General features: G+C 36.7%; 1 protein-coding gene across 1 annotated transcript in view; it reads left to right on the plus strand.

Annotated features, from left to right (window-relative positions):
- The first annotated feature begins 3,275 nt into the window (after nucleotides 1–3,275).
- The window catches only part of ValRS (Valyl-tRNA synthetase), a 464,082-nt gene continuing 450,322 nt past the window's right edge, over nucleotides 3,276–17,035 (plus strand). The window contains exon 1 of the mRNA XM_090401956.1: nucleotides 3,276–3,645. Within this exon, the coding sequence (XP_090258082.1) occupies nucleotides 3,439–3,645 (207 nt within the window). The 5' untranslated portion in view covers nucleotides 3,276–3,438. The remainder of the gene's footprint in view (nucleotides 3,646–17,035) is intronic.

A 17,035-nucleotide genomic window follows, 5' to 3' on the forward strand; every position in this document is an offset into this window, starting at 1 on the left:
TCGTTATTATTATTATTATTATTATTATTATTATTATTATTCGTGACAACTCCAAGGAGTCTGAAGACTCATCGCGGGGGGACACCTACAACTGTCTCAATCACTACACCGAACCTCTACTACGAATCATCTCCATTAACGCCATCTACTGCCCACCTCCACCACTACCACAACTAGTATTCTTTGTCTGTAAATTGTGTGTGTTCTGAAGGGCCGATTTGTCTGTATGCGGGATGAAAAACCCGAGTTTCCGGGAGAAAAAACCCTGCTACCTCCGTATGAGATCGGCTAACTCACCTTCGATTGAAATCGTCCAGATAAAGATTCCTCCTGTCGCGACGAAAATCGAACTTAGGCCTATTCCAATCGAAGGGCGGAATGTACTGTTGTCCTTCCAATTGCGCTATGGAGGCGCTGTCGAAATTGCATAGTTTGTACAGATTGGTTTATTTTTGCTTCATATCTTTTAATTTTCTTTGCAGTCGCTATAATTCTTTGTTTTACCTCGTTCGTAACTTCAGCAATTATTATGTTGGCCAAATTATGTGTTAATCAATCTGCTTTTGATCTTATTATTTTTCAGCCGTCTTTCTTTAAAACTCTTTAAGTTACTCAATTCAGCTCGAAGTTTGTTGAATTTTCTTTCCATGGTGCAGAATGTTTCATCCTCGGCGTTTGCTCTTTCGGTTTGAAACCAAGCTTCACTCTAATGATATAGACTATGTTGTACAGGAGTTGGTTTGTTTCCTTTATGCTGTTGGTTGTGATGGTTTTAATCAGGGCATTTGTGTCTAAGAGGAGCTGTTTTAGCTTAGATTTTTGCAAAACCTTTAATGGTAGCAGTCTTATAAGGTCATTTATGGAGTTCGTTTGTTCCAATATCCTTGACTTCATTTTAAACTGCACTTCTGTCAAAACTTTCTGAGGTATGTCATTAACCTGATGTTTATCGAATTGCATTCAAAAGTTTGGTGTAGCTGTCTCCTGATGATTTCTTTTACTGGAGTTTTTGGTTTATTACATAACTCTTGTAGCTCAAGTTGAGTAAATATTTTGTTACGGAAAATGAAATTCTTCGGTCCATAAATCTTTGTTCTGTTATTGCAGATTCTGGGAATTTTTGTTTCCAAATTAACTGCATACGCTTTCTAAAACCTCGATTTTTTGACGTTGATCTTTAAAAACATTTCATAACGTTCTATTTTCTTCTACAGTCCATTTTTTACGTTTGGTTTCTTCTTGCTTTTCAGCTTCCTACCCTGATTGCCTAGCAAGGAGAGCTGGCTCCTGTAGTCCACTTGTCTGCTGATACCCAGGATCGCCCAACATCTGACGCAGTCCTTGATGACCCAAGTGTCGAATGATCCAGTATTGATTTCTCCTTACTTTTCGCCATTAAGATGGGAGATGGTACACTGTCAGGCTGGCTCCTCAGTCGGGACCTGTCTGACAAGGGTGGCACTGCTGGCAGCCGTGCTACCGCCAGAATAGCTCTCAACATAACTGAAGCATGCAAGCCCTACCGCCACTATTAGGTCGTGTTCCATCAAGGGACTATTAATGCACAATGAAAGAATTGCTAATTTCCTCCGAGAGGAAAGAATGGGCTGCCAAGACTAATATTATACAAATTGCGCATTGCCTAGGAGAATACTTTCCAAGTATAGTATTCAAAAAATGAACAAAATCGAGGATGGAAATTGGCTGCTCATTTATGTTATCAATTTAGGGAAGCGTTCTGCCTATTCCCGTTCGAGAATACAAGGTGTCAGAAAGAAAGTTCCAGAAGTAAAAGTATTTTAAAGGATTTTTTTCTTGAATACGTTCGCAAAACAGTGACAGTTTTAGGAGCGCAGCTGTAATTTTTAAAACATATGGTTCCTACAGATATTTTCATGGAAGTTGCTGAACAGTATCAGCATCGATTATGCTAATTTTCTTCAAAACTTACTGGAACACATGCAGCCGCTGGTAACTTCGTTTACTGTTAAAATGCAATCCGAATCTCTTACTCACAGTAATATTTTTCATCTACTTCAGTTCTGTTGAACTGTCTTCACCATGAAATATTTTTAAAGGACTACTACCTCCACTTCTTTAGGTATGATATTAGCATATTACGTAACTTTCGAGCACAGCCTATTTATTGCATTAACTGGCTACTGGTTTTCTAGAATCTCTTAACAAAAATATCTAAGATTTAAGAGTGGTCCAGCTTTCCTTATTGATATGACTTATCTGGTGGTCAGTGATTTCTCCAAAATATGGTACTAGAACTGTTAATATATATATAATTTCCAGATAGAATGCTTAGAAAATCTAGCTTTAAATACAGCCACCCCATTAGACATAATTTTAATGCATTTAAATAGCAAACACCCTAAAATCAACTTCGCAATGGAACAGGAAACTAATGAATGTCTGCCCTTCCTAGATACAGTAAAAACATGCCTTCTTGATAGTTCATTATCTTTTTCTGTGTATAGAGAGATTGGGATGAGAGATTGAGAATGGATGGACTGGAGATTCTAGCAAAAAGAAAAAGAGTGGTGATATGATAGGGTCCCTAACATACTTTTGAAGGAGTAATTCAAGATACCAGTAGTGGAATTTTATATTTCATGGAGGTGGGAAGATGGTGAAAGGACATCCATGGAAGTTGAAAATGAATACACTTAAGAATGGAGTGAAAGCAAGATGTTTTCTCTAATAGGACACTCACAGACAGATTGGAATGCTCCTTTAGAGGTGATGAGTGCAGGTAGTGTGAGGAGTTCAAGAAAAGGAAGGACAGCTGGCTTCCCTCGATGATCTCATGACTTCCTGGAGATCTGGTAATGATAATAATAATGATTATCATTATTAACTAATTATGATTAATTTGAAATCATCCGCCACTATATACAAGTAGTCTAGTCGTGATCACTTCAGTCTTTGGTTTGCTCACGCCTGGATAAAAGATGAATACAATAATATAATCTTTTGTGAAGTATAATTTATTTGAGCTTTCAGTGCATGTACTGTTTTCCACTTTATATAAAGTAATAATGATGAAGAAGAATAAAGAACACAGCTATTATCATGCATTACAAAAAAAAAAAAAAGTTTATAAGAGAAAGTTGAAGCCTTTTGGATTCTTTTCTTCTTTAATTTCAAAATTTCATTTTATTTATTTATTATTATTATTATTTTATTTTATTTTTTTTTTTTCAATAAGTTTTTGCCGACTTAGTATTAATATTGGCTGACGAAATTTTTCTGTCGTCTGTCTCATATGTATGTCAGGTTTACGTTCATGCCATGTGGTATCATGATAGTTGATATGAAATGAGTAATTGATGCGTTTGGCTTATTTGGTTACATTTTTTATTCATCATTTCTCAGTTATTTAATCTAAAATAGCGGTATCTGTAGGACATTTATAATAAATCGTGTGTTATGGCTAGCAGCGAAGGTAATTTAAATTTCAATGCCGGCACAGATTGTAATTCCATAGCAGACCAGTTATCTGGCAATGTTCCTTCTCCTTTAGAACCTGTTGTGCAGAAAAGTGCTGCCCAATTAAAAAAGGAAGCAAAGAAAAAAGAAAAGTTAGAAAAGTTTAAACAGAAGCAAGAAAAACTTCAATCGCAGAATAAAACAGAGGTATGTCGTACGAGAATTTCAACCCCTCCTCCTTTACACTTTCATTTATCCTCAGTATAGCATCTCCCCCCCCCCTTTTTTTTTTTTTTTTATGCTGACCACTTGTTGAAAGTTTATTTTTCACTTGGTTAGAGTATAATAAATTTAGTTTAATCCTTTATCCAAATGTGAGCAAACAAAGTATCTTCAGGACTGGGGTAAGGTGGTACATCAACTAGTCTGGGTAGTGGCCCTTCCCTTAATGCATAATATTAGACATATCCGCAAGGAGATGTGTTTTGCATTATAGGAGATGTTGAGACAGGAGTGTTGGTAGCTTTCCCCACCTTTGCAACGAGTTGTTCTGGTGATGTACCACCTTACCCCAGTCCTGAAGATACTTTCAGGTGCAAACTTTGTTTGCTCACACTTGGATAAAGGATTAAACTAAATCTATTATGCTGACCACTTGTTCAAGAGTAGGAAATCAGTAATTTTATTTTATTCTTGGAAGCATTATTAAAATGTTTTTATGTACTTTTGAAAACATGTTACTATTAAATTTAGTGAATAGTTGGATAAGCAGATATAATTATATAAAATAAATATATAAAAAAGGAAGTAAAAGTCAACAATCAAACTGTCACTGTGTTGATCTGATTTCGGTATACTTGAAAATAATCAAAGATCATCAGCAGCCATCTGCTTCAGTAGGATACTTACCAATTTTTTAGTGATCACCAGTATGGATTCTTAAATTGAGTACAAATGATTTAAATTTGCAGTACATGCAGGTTATTTTGCATGAAAATGGAAGATATCCAAGCAACTAAATTGGCCAGCAATGGGTTCCCCCCTTACTCCACCTTTAGCCAATTTCCAGATAGAATGCTTAGAAAATCTAGCTATAAATACAGCCACTCATGAACCGGAGGTTTGGCTGCACTATATTGATATTGTGTTTGGGTACATAGTCCAGACACATTAGACATAATTTTAGTGCATTTAAATAGCAAACGCCCTAAAATCAACTTCACAATGGAACAGGAAACTAATGACTGTCTGCCCTTCCTAGATACAGTAATCACATGCCTTCTTGATAGTTCATTATCTTTTTCTGTGTATAGAAAACCAACACATGCAGGGAAATATTTACACAAATAGTCACACCATCATCCAGCTCAAAAAATAATTTATTATGATATGTCCATGGAGTCTGGAGACTCATTGTGGGAGACTAAAACTATTATATACACAAAACCTATCACACATCTCCTTAAACTCATTCACTATTACGGAACTCGCAACTGATTTGGGCAATCTATTCCATTCATTCACCACTATGCAAAAAATCTGGTCTGCACATCCCTACTAACCACACTCATACACAACTTTCATGGATGGCCCCCACCTCTCTATTTGTCATATATCAAAAAATTTCCTTTGCATTGATTTTATAAATCCCCTTGAATATCTTCATTTCTATCATGATTCCTCTTCACTGCCTACGAACTAAACTTTGTAAACCTACAAACCTTCAAACTATCCTCATAGGGAGCATTCCACAAGCCAGTCATCAGTTTAGTCACTCATCTCTGAATTTTCTGTACCACCTCCTGGTCTCCAAGAAACCCAGGTGATCAACTCTAGGTAAAGTAGTCAAGATAAGGCTGAATCATAACCTTATAAAGAGGGAAAAATAACTTCCTTATCTTTAATTGTTAACACATTTTTTTTTAACAATGAAGTAATTCTTGTAGCCATTTTACCAACTTTTGTAATATGCCCTCTGAACTTCAATTATCAGTCCACCATTATCCTTAAGTCACTAGCCTCATCAATTTCCTGCTATCCAGTACCATGAATATGATACATGGTACTGGACAATGAAAATGGAAAATTACTCATAGAATCTGAGGACATATTAGTGGAATGGAAGAATTATCTTGAAAATCTCTGTAATGGTGATGAACTACATGTTGATATTTACATAGAAAATCAAAATGAAGAGAATCTAGGACCTCCAGTAATGCAAGAAGAATTTGATAAAGCACTGTCAGAAATGAGTAAGGGAAAAAGTCCAGGTGTAGACAATATTCCTATAAAACTACTACAAAATTGTGCGAGGACCACTGTGAGAAAAGGGTATATGTGGAAGTACAAGGGGGGGGGGGTGATTATGAAGAGCTCAGGAGACAGCTTGCGGGTGTAGCGTGGAATGAGGAGTTAGCTGGAAAAGAGATCAATGCAGCTTGGGGATTTTCAAAAACTATCTAGTAGATGCAATGTCTAAATGTATTCCAAGGGTGAGAAGGTTAAATAAGGCAGGTGTGAGATAGATGAATAAAGAGATTAAGCATGCGATACAAAGAAAAAGGGTATTGTGGATGCAGCATAAGAGAAGTGGAAATAACTAATTTCATGAGGTCTACAAAGACTAGGCAAGGAGGGTGACTTGGTTAGTGAGAGTAGCTAAAGAGAGGTATGAACAGCAGTTAGCTAATGAAGCCAAAAAGAATCATAGGGAGGCCTTTCGATATGTAGCCAGCAAAAGAAAGAATGTTTATGGAAGGATGACATTGATTGGAGAAAATGGTATAAAGACAGCTGTTGCAGAATGTGTGGTGGAGACACTTAATGAGCAGTTCATAAAGATCTTTCAGTCTTGTGAATGTGTCTTCATGGAGAGATTGAGAGCAGTTGATGATGGGGAGAAGAGACTGACTGTAAGTAAGCAAGAGGTGTTTGGGGAGTTGAGCAAACTAGATGTAAATAAGGCTGTGGGACTTGATAATATATCACTGCGTATTCTGAAGGAATGTGCCAAAGAGTTGACACCTGCCTTGACATATTTTTTTAATACGAGTCTTGCACTTGGTCAAATTCCTAAGGAGTGGAAGGAGGGCAAGATTGTGCCACTTCATAAAGGAGGTGATCGAACTCGAGCATCAAACTATAGGCTTATCTGTGTGTCAGGTGTTGTGGTTAAGTTGTTGGAGAAGCTTGTGAGAACCAGAATCCAGAGTTGGGTTGACAACAATGGTATTTCTGTCCATCAACATCTTTGATGGACAGCATGGATTTGCTAAAGGGAAGTCATGTTTTAGTAATCTACTTACTTATTACAATAAAGTGACTGCTTCCTTGGACAGAGGAGAAGGATACACAATAATATACTTGGATTTCACAAAGGCTTTTGATAGAGTACCTCATGATAAGTTGACAGTGAATCTAGAGCAGACGGGGTTGGATATTAGATTAGTGCATTGGATTGGAAACTGGCTATCTGATAGGTATCAACAAGTTGTGTATGGGGGTGCGATATCCAGGAAAAGGAAAGTCACTAGGGGAGTGCCTCAGGGGTCTGTTTTAGGGCCATTACTATTTAACTTATATATTAATGATATTGGCAAAGATTTGGATGGAGATATTCAGTTGTTTGCAGATGAATCAAAGTTGGGATGAACCATGAAGAGTAGTGAAGATGTTGTGGCCTTGCAAGAAGACTTGAATAAATTGAGTGATTGGGCACGGAAATGGAGATGTGAGTTCAATGTTGCAAAATGTAAGGTTTTAAAATTTGGAAAACAAAGATGGGATGCAGAATTTATGCTTGGTGAGAATATGTTGTTGGAGGTAGAGGAAATAAGAGATCTGGGAGTGATAGTGGATAAGGATCTAAAATTTAGAGGACACATCGCCAAAATTTTGAAGACAACACAAAGGCTTCTGGGAATGATGCGGAGGACACTGACGTGTAGAAGTAGGGAGATTCTTGTTCCGTTGTATAAGGCTTTGATTAGGCCACACATGGACTATTGTGCCCAGATTTGGTCACCAGGTTTTTAGAAGGATGAAGAAATGTTGGAAGGGTTCAAAGTCGACTGACTAAGGTAGTTTCTGACCTCTGGAATGTTGAGTATGAAGACAGAAAGAGAAGATGTAATTTGCAGAGTCTGGTGGAGAGGAGGAAGAGGGGAAATATATTAGAGACCTACAAGTTGGTATGGGGTTATAAGATCAATGGTGGAGAAGTTCTACAGAGAATAGCGGGAGATCAGGGGAGAACCAGAGGTCATCCCTGGAAACTGTATAAAGAGGGTGTGAGTAGGGGAGTGAGAGGCAGGTTTTTTTCGTGCAGAGTTGTGAATGATTGGAATGCCTTACCTGAGAGTGTGGTGTCTGCAAGGTGTTTGAGTGTGTTTAAGGCATGGTATGATGAGATGTGTGTGTGATAAACGGACCTCCCCGATGAGTCTTTGACTCCATGAGGTCTTGGGGTAATAATAATAATAAAATCTAGGCAATGAGACAATAATCTTACTCTTATCAATCAATAGCCCAGATCTGTTATAGAGGAGAAATACGAAAGGAGTTTATGAAATCAACTATAATACCAATGCAGCCAATTTAGAACAATAGCTTTAATCCCACATGTCAGCAAAATTCTGCTGAAAATTACTCAAAGTGGAATTTATTCAAAAATAATTGTCTACTAGATGAACACCTATTTGGATTCAGAAAGAATAAAGGAACACGTGAGGCAATACTCTGTTTAAGAACAATAATAATAAGAAACTTAGGAAGCCTAATAACAGAAGATGGCAGAGCAAAAGAAGACATAAGGTCAAGAAGAATAGACCTTAGTAAAAATACTTACATTTTTGCTTCCTTGATTAAGAGAAAGCATTTGATAAAGTAAGCCAGCAAATACTTCTTAATTGCCTAACTAATATAGGTATAGATTTGAGGGATAGCAAAATAATTTGTCAAATATATAAAAATCAAAATGGACAGATTAAAACTTGGAAAATCAGTGATAAGGAAAAATAAAAAAATATCAAGAGTGGTGTAGGACAAGGATGTATACTTTCACCACTTTTATTTAATTTACATATTGAAAATGCCATTTAGGAAACTAAAGATAAAATAAAGATAAATGGTGAGCAAGTCATGTGTTTAAGATTTGCTGATTACATAGCCTTTGTAGCAGAAAACAGAAAAACATTAAAAACAATTCTAGAATTACTAAATAATAACCTTGAAAAATATAAACTGAAAATCATCACAGATAAGACTAAAATCCCTATCAATGTAGATCATATAGACATCAATGGGAAACAAATAAAACAAGTAAAAAACTTTAAAAACTTAGGAAGCCTAATAACAGAAGATGGCAGAGCAAGGAAGACATAAGGTCAAGAATAAATAATGCAAAAGCGCCCAATTCTTTAAGCATTTTAGGAAACCTCAACCTACATTTGAAAAAAAAATTAATAGAGACATTGATATGGAATATACACTCAATGGATGTGAAACCTAGATTCTAGGCAGAGGAGATATAAGAGGATTGGAGGCTTTTGAAATGTGGTGCTGGCACTGCATGAACAAAATGAAATAGACAGAAAAAAAATCAAATGAACAGTCTTGAGAGAGAGAGATAAGCAAAACAAGAAGGCTAATTAGATCAATCAAAATTAGAAGAGATAGGTGGTATGGACATATACAGGGTGTTCGGGATAAATTTGACAGTTTCGTAAGGAAAAAGAAAATCTTCTTTGTATCTATTAAATTTAATGAATTGACAAAAAAACATTACAGGCAGAGTTAATTACAATACTATCAACAAGATTTACTCAAAATAACCACCATTAGCATCGATCACAGCTTCAATTCTGCTTCGGAACCTCGAACAAGCTGATGCTACAGTCTCCCTGGGAAGGGCCGCAAAAACTGTTTTAATTTTATCCATTAACTGGGCTTTTGTATTACTGGAAGTGCGATTGGTGTCTTTTTCAACTGCGCCCCATACAAAATAATCCATGGGGTTAAGGTCTGGGGAGTTTGGAGGCCAAACATTTGGACTGGTGAAGTCGTAGAAATTTTCAGACAACCATTTTTGACTTTTCCCAGAGGTGTGGCAAGGGGCCGAATCCTGCTGCCATACATACGGCCTACCATTGGCTACCCTTGTTATCCAGGGCTTGACTACAGTTAGCAACTCCACGAACAAAGCCCGAATTCCAATGCCAGGGTTCTTCAACACCTGTTCCTGCAGATTTGCGAGGAATTCTGCTGTACGAACGCAATCAGATCGTCTGCTAGGGATCTTTCTTCTTGCTACATCCTCGTAGTCACCATTGCAAGTCTCTAGTTCATGCCTGATTGTTTTTACTGTATTCAGGGAGCATTGGGCAGCAGTCGTAATATCCTTATTTTGATGGCGGGCACGAATCATCATGATACAAGTTATTCTCTTCCATGATTCAGGTGGGTTCCAGCTATCCATCCTTTCTGACATCTTGTATATGAATGAAGAAGGGTCCAAACTTTTAAATGAAGAGAAGTGTGTGTTAATACATGTAACTTACGGAAAAATATAATTAATTATAAATATGTCAAATTTATCCCGAACACCCTGTATGTACGCTGATGACCTAGCGATCCTACTTCAATCTACCTCCTTTGTCAACCTGGAATCAACCTTGAACACAGACCTGAACATCCTGGAAGAGTACTTCAAGCAGTGGTACTTGAAAAGCCAAATCCAACAAAAACTGTGTCCACAGTATTTCACCTGAATAATGCAGAGGCGAATCAACACCTCAACCTTTCTTTCTGTGGAAAAATGGTAGAACATGAGCCTCACCCAAAATACCTCGGTGTGAGCCTGGACAGAAGCCTAGCCTATAAAAGGCACATCACCAACCTGCCCAACAAAATTAAAACAAGAAATAATATCATAATGAATGTTTATTTTCTTGATCATCTAACTAGAGTAATTATTTGGACAATAGATCAAGTGTTAACTAATAAATATTTATTAAACCTACTAGTTTCACCAAACTTTAGCTGTTGGCATCTTCAGGGTACAAGCACTTAGGTTAACATTACACAAATATGAATAACTGTAAAATTCTAACGATTATAGTTGCAAACTAAAATAGCATTGAACGTGACTGATACACATATCGCATGTACATGATTAACTAGTTGTTGCTAAGGAACGTTCTGTAGTTTGCATTGAAGTCCATTTTTCCATATCTCTGAGAGTATTAAGCCCTGGTTCCTATTAAGATTATCAACAGAGCGAGCAACTGTAGCTGCTTCTTTAAACATTCGGGAGTGGTATTGTGCCCCTGTCTGGGAAAGAAGTGCACACGCTAACATTATAGGCACCCAGCTAAACTCTGCCATGTGCACAATTAGTGGAACAGTGAGAAGCACCCCTTTCTCCTGGCTCCCTACGCTATCTAACATTGCTCCACCAAACATACGGAGAAGACAAGCCTTGATTAAAGAATTTAATAAAGCAATGAGCAACCCACTCCTGCCCCTGCACCAGACTCTCATAAATCCACCTAGTCTTTGCCTAAAATCTAGAAAGCCTTTCTAGTCCATGGATGAACTCTCTTCAGCTGCCCTGCCATCAACACCTCACACGTGGAGAGAATACTGGTCCAACAATCTTCCAACAGACGGCTTCCTGGTAGAAAATCCCTATGCTCCACAACCTGGTTATGCTCTTCCTAGGAAGATTTGGTCGTCTATCAACAGGATCAGAACTAACCAGGGCAGATGTGGCTGGCTACCTACTACATAAATGGAGGCTGTTAGACCTTATTGTGATTGTTCTCCCATGGCTCAGATGATTACTCATATTGTGAACGACTGCCCAAGGTGCAAATTTCACGGTGGATGGCCTACAAGACCACAAGGCGACGGATGAGGCCTTGGATTGGCTTTCCATACTGGACATTGATATGTAAGCTGTTCTGTATTCCTTTTGCCATAAGAATAAATAAATAAAACTTGTATTACACTTTTTTTAGCCAATGTCTATAATCCTTAAAAGAATAGAAAAAATACCAATTGCTCCCTGGAATACACAAGGTTACTATAAAACTGTTACCATCCCATACATTCAGGACACATCTGAAAAGATATGTCCTGCATCTATAGTGCTTAATAAATATCAGCTCCACACCACATTTAAATCATATGTCAAATTGGCAACTCTCATCTGTTTACCTAAGCACAAACTCTCTCCTTTATCACATCCAGGAGTATATGAAGTGCCCTGTATTTGTGACCTGACTTATTATGAACAGACAGGAAGAATTGTTGATATCATCCTTGGAGAACATAAAAAATACATTCATCACTCTCCTTACCACAAGTTCGGACTAGCAGGCCATATCTTGAATACCTCTTTGCACAGGATCAAATGGAAGAAAGCAAAAGTGCTATACAGAAGTCACTGTAACCCAGAGAGATTGTTTTTGGAATCAGTAGCAGCTTTTAAACATTCTCTAAACCTCAACAAGTATTGCTGTTTCAGTTTACCAAAAATTTGGGAGACAATCATTTTAAGATCATATTAATACTTGTTTTTTCTCTCTTTATCCAATAATAAGTAGTGCCAATTAGGACTTTAGTTCCTTGCATTGTCCATTACAATTTTTTTTAAACTAGTCCCACTGTTATGCCAAATTGTTCAGTTTCATGTATTGTGACAAACTGTGTTTGTGCTCTGAAGATGCTAGATATAATACCAGTGAAATATTAGCAGATAAGTTAAATAAATAATTATTTTCTTATATTCTGTGTTTGATTTAATACTCCTTAATAAACTGTCAAGTATTGATTTCTATCTCATTCAATATCAGATTTCCTGCCCAACCCCACCTACCTTTGGACTCAGACCATGTTAAAGTTTGGAGAAACTGAAGTGTTGCTCTTGATATTTTTAAGGCATTTGATTGAGTCTAACATTGTGGCTTTCTCACTATGCCACCATCTTATGATATTCTCCCCTTCCTTTTGTGAATTGATTTTCCATCTTCCTCTTGTTGTTCATTGTTGCTGATCATGACTGATTGTGTCCCTTCATCAAATTTTTTGGTCAATGCTGGTGTTCCCTAGGGCTCTGTGATTTCCTATTCCTTTCCTCCTATACATAAATGATCTTCTCTTTCTTACATCCAATTCTGTTTTTTTGTTGATGATAGTACTCTCCACTCTTCTTTTTCATTTTCAAAACCTCGTATTGCTCAAGTAATTGAATTTTAATACCACCAAAGCACATTGTCTCATTTCCCAGAAGAATGATTATTTTTCATTCTTCCTCACTTCTGATAATATTCTGCAAACCAAGATTAGTTATTTCTTCTTGGGTTGACTTTCACATCTAGTCTATCCTATCACAAGAACATCCTGTCCATAGACTCTTCAACTTCCAGAAAGCTTTGTATTCTTTTTTTTGTTCTGAATAGCACTTCATTCCTGCTGAACTCCTGATTCTTATAAAGCTCAGATCTGCCTAATCTTAGAATATTGTTTTCACCTTTGGAGTGGTGCCTAGGACCTCCCTCAGAATGTTTGATTGCATTCAGAAGAGAGCAGCACACCCACTTGTTGATCCCCCCCCCCTCTCTCTCTTTCTACAGTTGCTTTTGCATCGATGATATGTTACTAATTACGGCTTTCCAGTAGTTCCATGAACTACTGGAAAGACGTAATTAGTAACATAGTAACAAGACTCTACTCCACTGAATTGTCCACTACCTTTCCACCACTTTCCTCCAATCCTGTACAAACATGAGCAGTTGCTGCTCAACACCCATGTACAGTTCAGTTCCAACCTTATCAGACCAACTTCTTATCCTCCTTCTCTTCTTCTCCACTGAACTGGCCACTTATCTTTCAACCACTTTCCTCTAATCATATACAAACATGAGCAGCTGCTGGTCAATACCCATTTACAATTCAGTTCCAAACTTATTGGACTAGCTTCTCATCCTCCTTCATTCTCTACATCTCTCCTCTTTGGAACAGTCTTCCTCATGCTGTTTTTTTAATGATTACAACCCCCAGATCTTCAAGAAACACATCAGCATATTTTTCTTCCTTCCTTTCTTTCTAACCACTTGCTTACACATGGCTTTGTCATGTCATAGGTCTTGAGACCTCTCTCTCTCTCTTGTGTGTGTGTGTGTGTGGGACTGATATAAATAAAAAAAAAGTGTGTTTGTTTGAGGGTGTATATATACACACATAAATGAATAATAAGCTCATCATAAATAGATTCACATACATACATACATTCATATCCCTCAAAATAAGCTGAAATAATAAACATGCTACTTTACATTTCAGTTTTTAATTATTTTATTATACACATGGACGTAAATAATCATGTCAACAGTTTCCTTTCAGATGAGTGTGAATTATTTGTTCTAGAGGAGAAATATTTTGTCTTGCAAGATAAACTGCCAGAAAATACTTACATATGACAGATTCTATCATACTATGTAGATAAGATTAACTGTCCTGAAAGGTTTCTGTGATGCCAAGTAAAAGCTGGTATAGTGGTAAACCAGTGATTAAATTTATTTGGAATAAGAGATAAGTCAGCCAAAAAAACTAGTAGTATACAAAACTGTTCAAACCAACATTCATATCTGTATCAAAGATTTAAGTTAAAAATAAAACATTGATTAAAAACTGATATAGAAATAGATGGTATGAATGACCATCTGTTTTTGTATTCTGGTTACAAGAAAATAATTTGACATCGTTAATATTCATGAATATGTAAGCAGAGTCTATCTAAGATGGTGTATCTATTTAAACAGAATGAGAGATGAAAGATTAGCAAAATAGTTTGAGGCAAAAAATGGGAGGAAAAAGAACCATTTAGATTAACACATTAAGGAAAATGAAACGAGATTACTATAAAGCAGTATGATCCTTTCAATAAAGTGCAACTGTCTTTATATATATACAGGAAAACCTCGCTTAACATGAATTTGATATGTGTGATAATCAGCACGATTGAGTGAAATGATACTATTTCCCACTTTAAATGAGTGATTAATTAATTACCTCAATTTTTTAATGTTATGCATCGTTTTGCATTACGTGAAATTTTTTCTCACCAATCTGCAGTGAGCGGTGGCACTTGTCAATGTAGCAGCAGTGGCCGGCAACACTTGGCAGTTGACTCAAAGCTGTCATCACAGGCACATGTGCAACTCTGTTCTCCTGCTCAGTCACTTTTCCTTCATTTTACTTTAATTTAGATACCTATAAGACTTTATTATATTTAATCCCTGATATGGAAAAGAGAAAGACTGATAAAGAAAGGGGCAGTAATAAAAAGAGAAGAAAACCTAAAAGTCATTAAGAGACATGAAAGTGGTGCTAGTAATAGAATGATTGTGCGAGACCTGGGATACAGCGAGCCTGCAGTTCGGGCTATATTAAATAAAAGCAAAGAATACAAAGAACAAGGAAAAGTTGCTACTGCTTCTTTAAGCATGCAAATCATCCGAAATAGAAGCCTTTAATGATCGAGATGGAACGTCTTCTATCACTCCGTATTGAGGATTGTAACCAAAAAAGAATACCTCTTAATACAAGGAATATTCAGGCAAAAGCTCTTAATATTTTTACATCATTGAAAGAGACCAAATTTCAAGAGGAATGTGAAAGCTTTACTGCGAGTTTAGGATGGTTTGACCATTTTAAAAATCGAGCCAGACTGCATAACGTAAGAGTAACTGGATAATCTGATAGTGCTGATAAAGATTCTGTGGCCAAGTTTCCTGAAGAATTGTAAAGGATAATTCAGGAGGATGATTATGGTGACCATCAAATATTCAAGGTCGACGAAACTAGTCTCTTTTGGAAGCGTATGCCAACAAAAACTTTCCTAGCTAAAACTGAAGCATCTCAACCAGTATACAAAGTATCTAAAGATCATCTTACACTTTTATTAGGAGGCAATGCAGAAGGCGACTTTAAACTCAAGCCTATGTTAGTTTATTGTGTGCAAAATCCAAGATCATTAAGAGGATGTAACCAACAAAAACTTCCAGTAATTTGGAAAACAATTAAGAAGGCTTGGGTGACCAAAACTCTTTTCGAGGAGTGGTTCAACTGTTATTTTTGTCCTTTAAAGCCCTTTTGCTATTGGATAATGCTCTTGGTCATCCTAGGAGCTTGCTGATCTTAATGAAAATGTGAAGATTGTTTGTTTTTTTCCCCCGAAATGCAACTTCTTTACTTCAGTTGATGGATCAAGGGGTCATATCATTGTTTAAAGCATACTATCTTCATAGAACCATTGCCGAGGCCTTGAAGCAACAAGTAAAGAGAATGCAATTTCTTTACCTGAGTTTTGGAAAAAATATATCAACAAGCAGTAAAAAATGTTCATTTAGCATGGGAGGAAGTCACCACCAACAATATGAGAGTCGTGTGGTAGGTCTTACCTGGCTGTGCAAATGATTTCATTGGTTTTAATAACCCAGCTGATAACATTATTGAAGAAATCAGCGCAATCGGGAAAGAACTTTGATTTAATGAATTGGATAATGAAGATGTGAGAAACTTGATTTCCATTCAGAATAGTTAAGTGAGAATGATCTCCTTCAACTAGAGGAACAGTGTGCATATGAATAAGAAGAAGATAAGGAGTGCATGCATATTGAGCATGCTAAGGAAATTTTGTTTGATGCGGATACGAATATGGAACGAAGTTTCGAAGTCCGCCAAAATCTTGATAAAGCGATCACCAGCTATCACAAATTGCATGACAGGATGAAAAAGTCGAGCACTATTCAGACATCTTTACTTAATTTTTTTTGTAAAATGTAGCTCCATCAAATGTTTAGACATTAAATAAAAATTTATGCAATTGATTTTTATTAACTTCAATAATTTTATCCTCTAATATAACTTATAAATTTTTTTTTTGAAATTTACGTTAACTAATGGATGAATTATAATTATTCCTATTGTTTATTGTATTCACTTAATGCGATTTCACTTGGTGCAATTAATTGATGGATTAATTAATCGCATTAAGCAAGGTTTTTCTATATATGTACAGGGTATTCAAAAAAGAACTCCATGGTTTCAATGAAATTTATTTTATGACATTTTGAAGCAGAAATGTATGTAGCGTATATTATTAAAGTACAATGTCACAAGTTTGATTATCTCTTAGTGTAACTCATGCGTGCACACCATTGATGGCTATACAGATGTCAAAATGGAATTCCACCTCCTCAGATCACACTCAGGTAAGCATGTGCATAGGAATGACATATGGTTGCTGTTGTTCTATAGTGCAGGTGGCCAAGGGACGATTTTTTCTTGATACACAGTGTCCTTTACGTAGCCCAAAAGAAGAAATGCATTGGAGTCAAATTGGGACTACGCAGTGGCCAAGCAATGGGACCTCCTCTGCCTGTCCATTTTCCTGGGAATCAGTTGTTGAGCACAGTCTGTGCAGTTGCTGTATAATGTGGTGGGGCTGCAACAGTCAGTGACAGCTGTCCAAAGGAACTTCAGGTGGGAGTATGGTAGGAATGCATTGAGTGACAAAAGCATCTGTAAATGG

The sequence above is a fragment of the Typopeltis vanoorti genome, chromosome 12, assembly GCF_054136105.1.
Source record: "Typopeltis vanoorti isolate ZY-2024b chromosome 12, IOZ_Tvanoo_1.0, whole genome shotgun sequence".
Classification (NCBI taxonomy): Eukaryota; Metazoa; Arthropoda; class Arachnida; order Uropygi; family Thelyphonidae; genus Typopeltis; species Typopeltis vanoorti.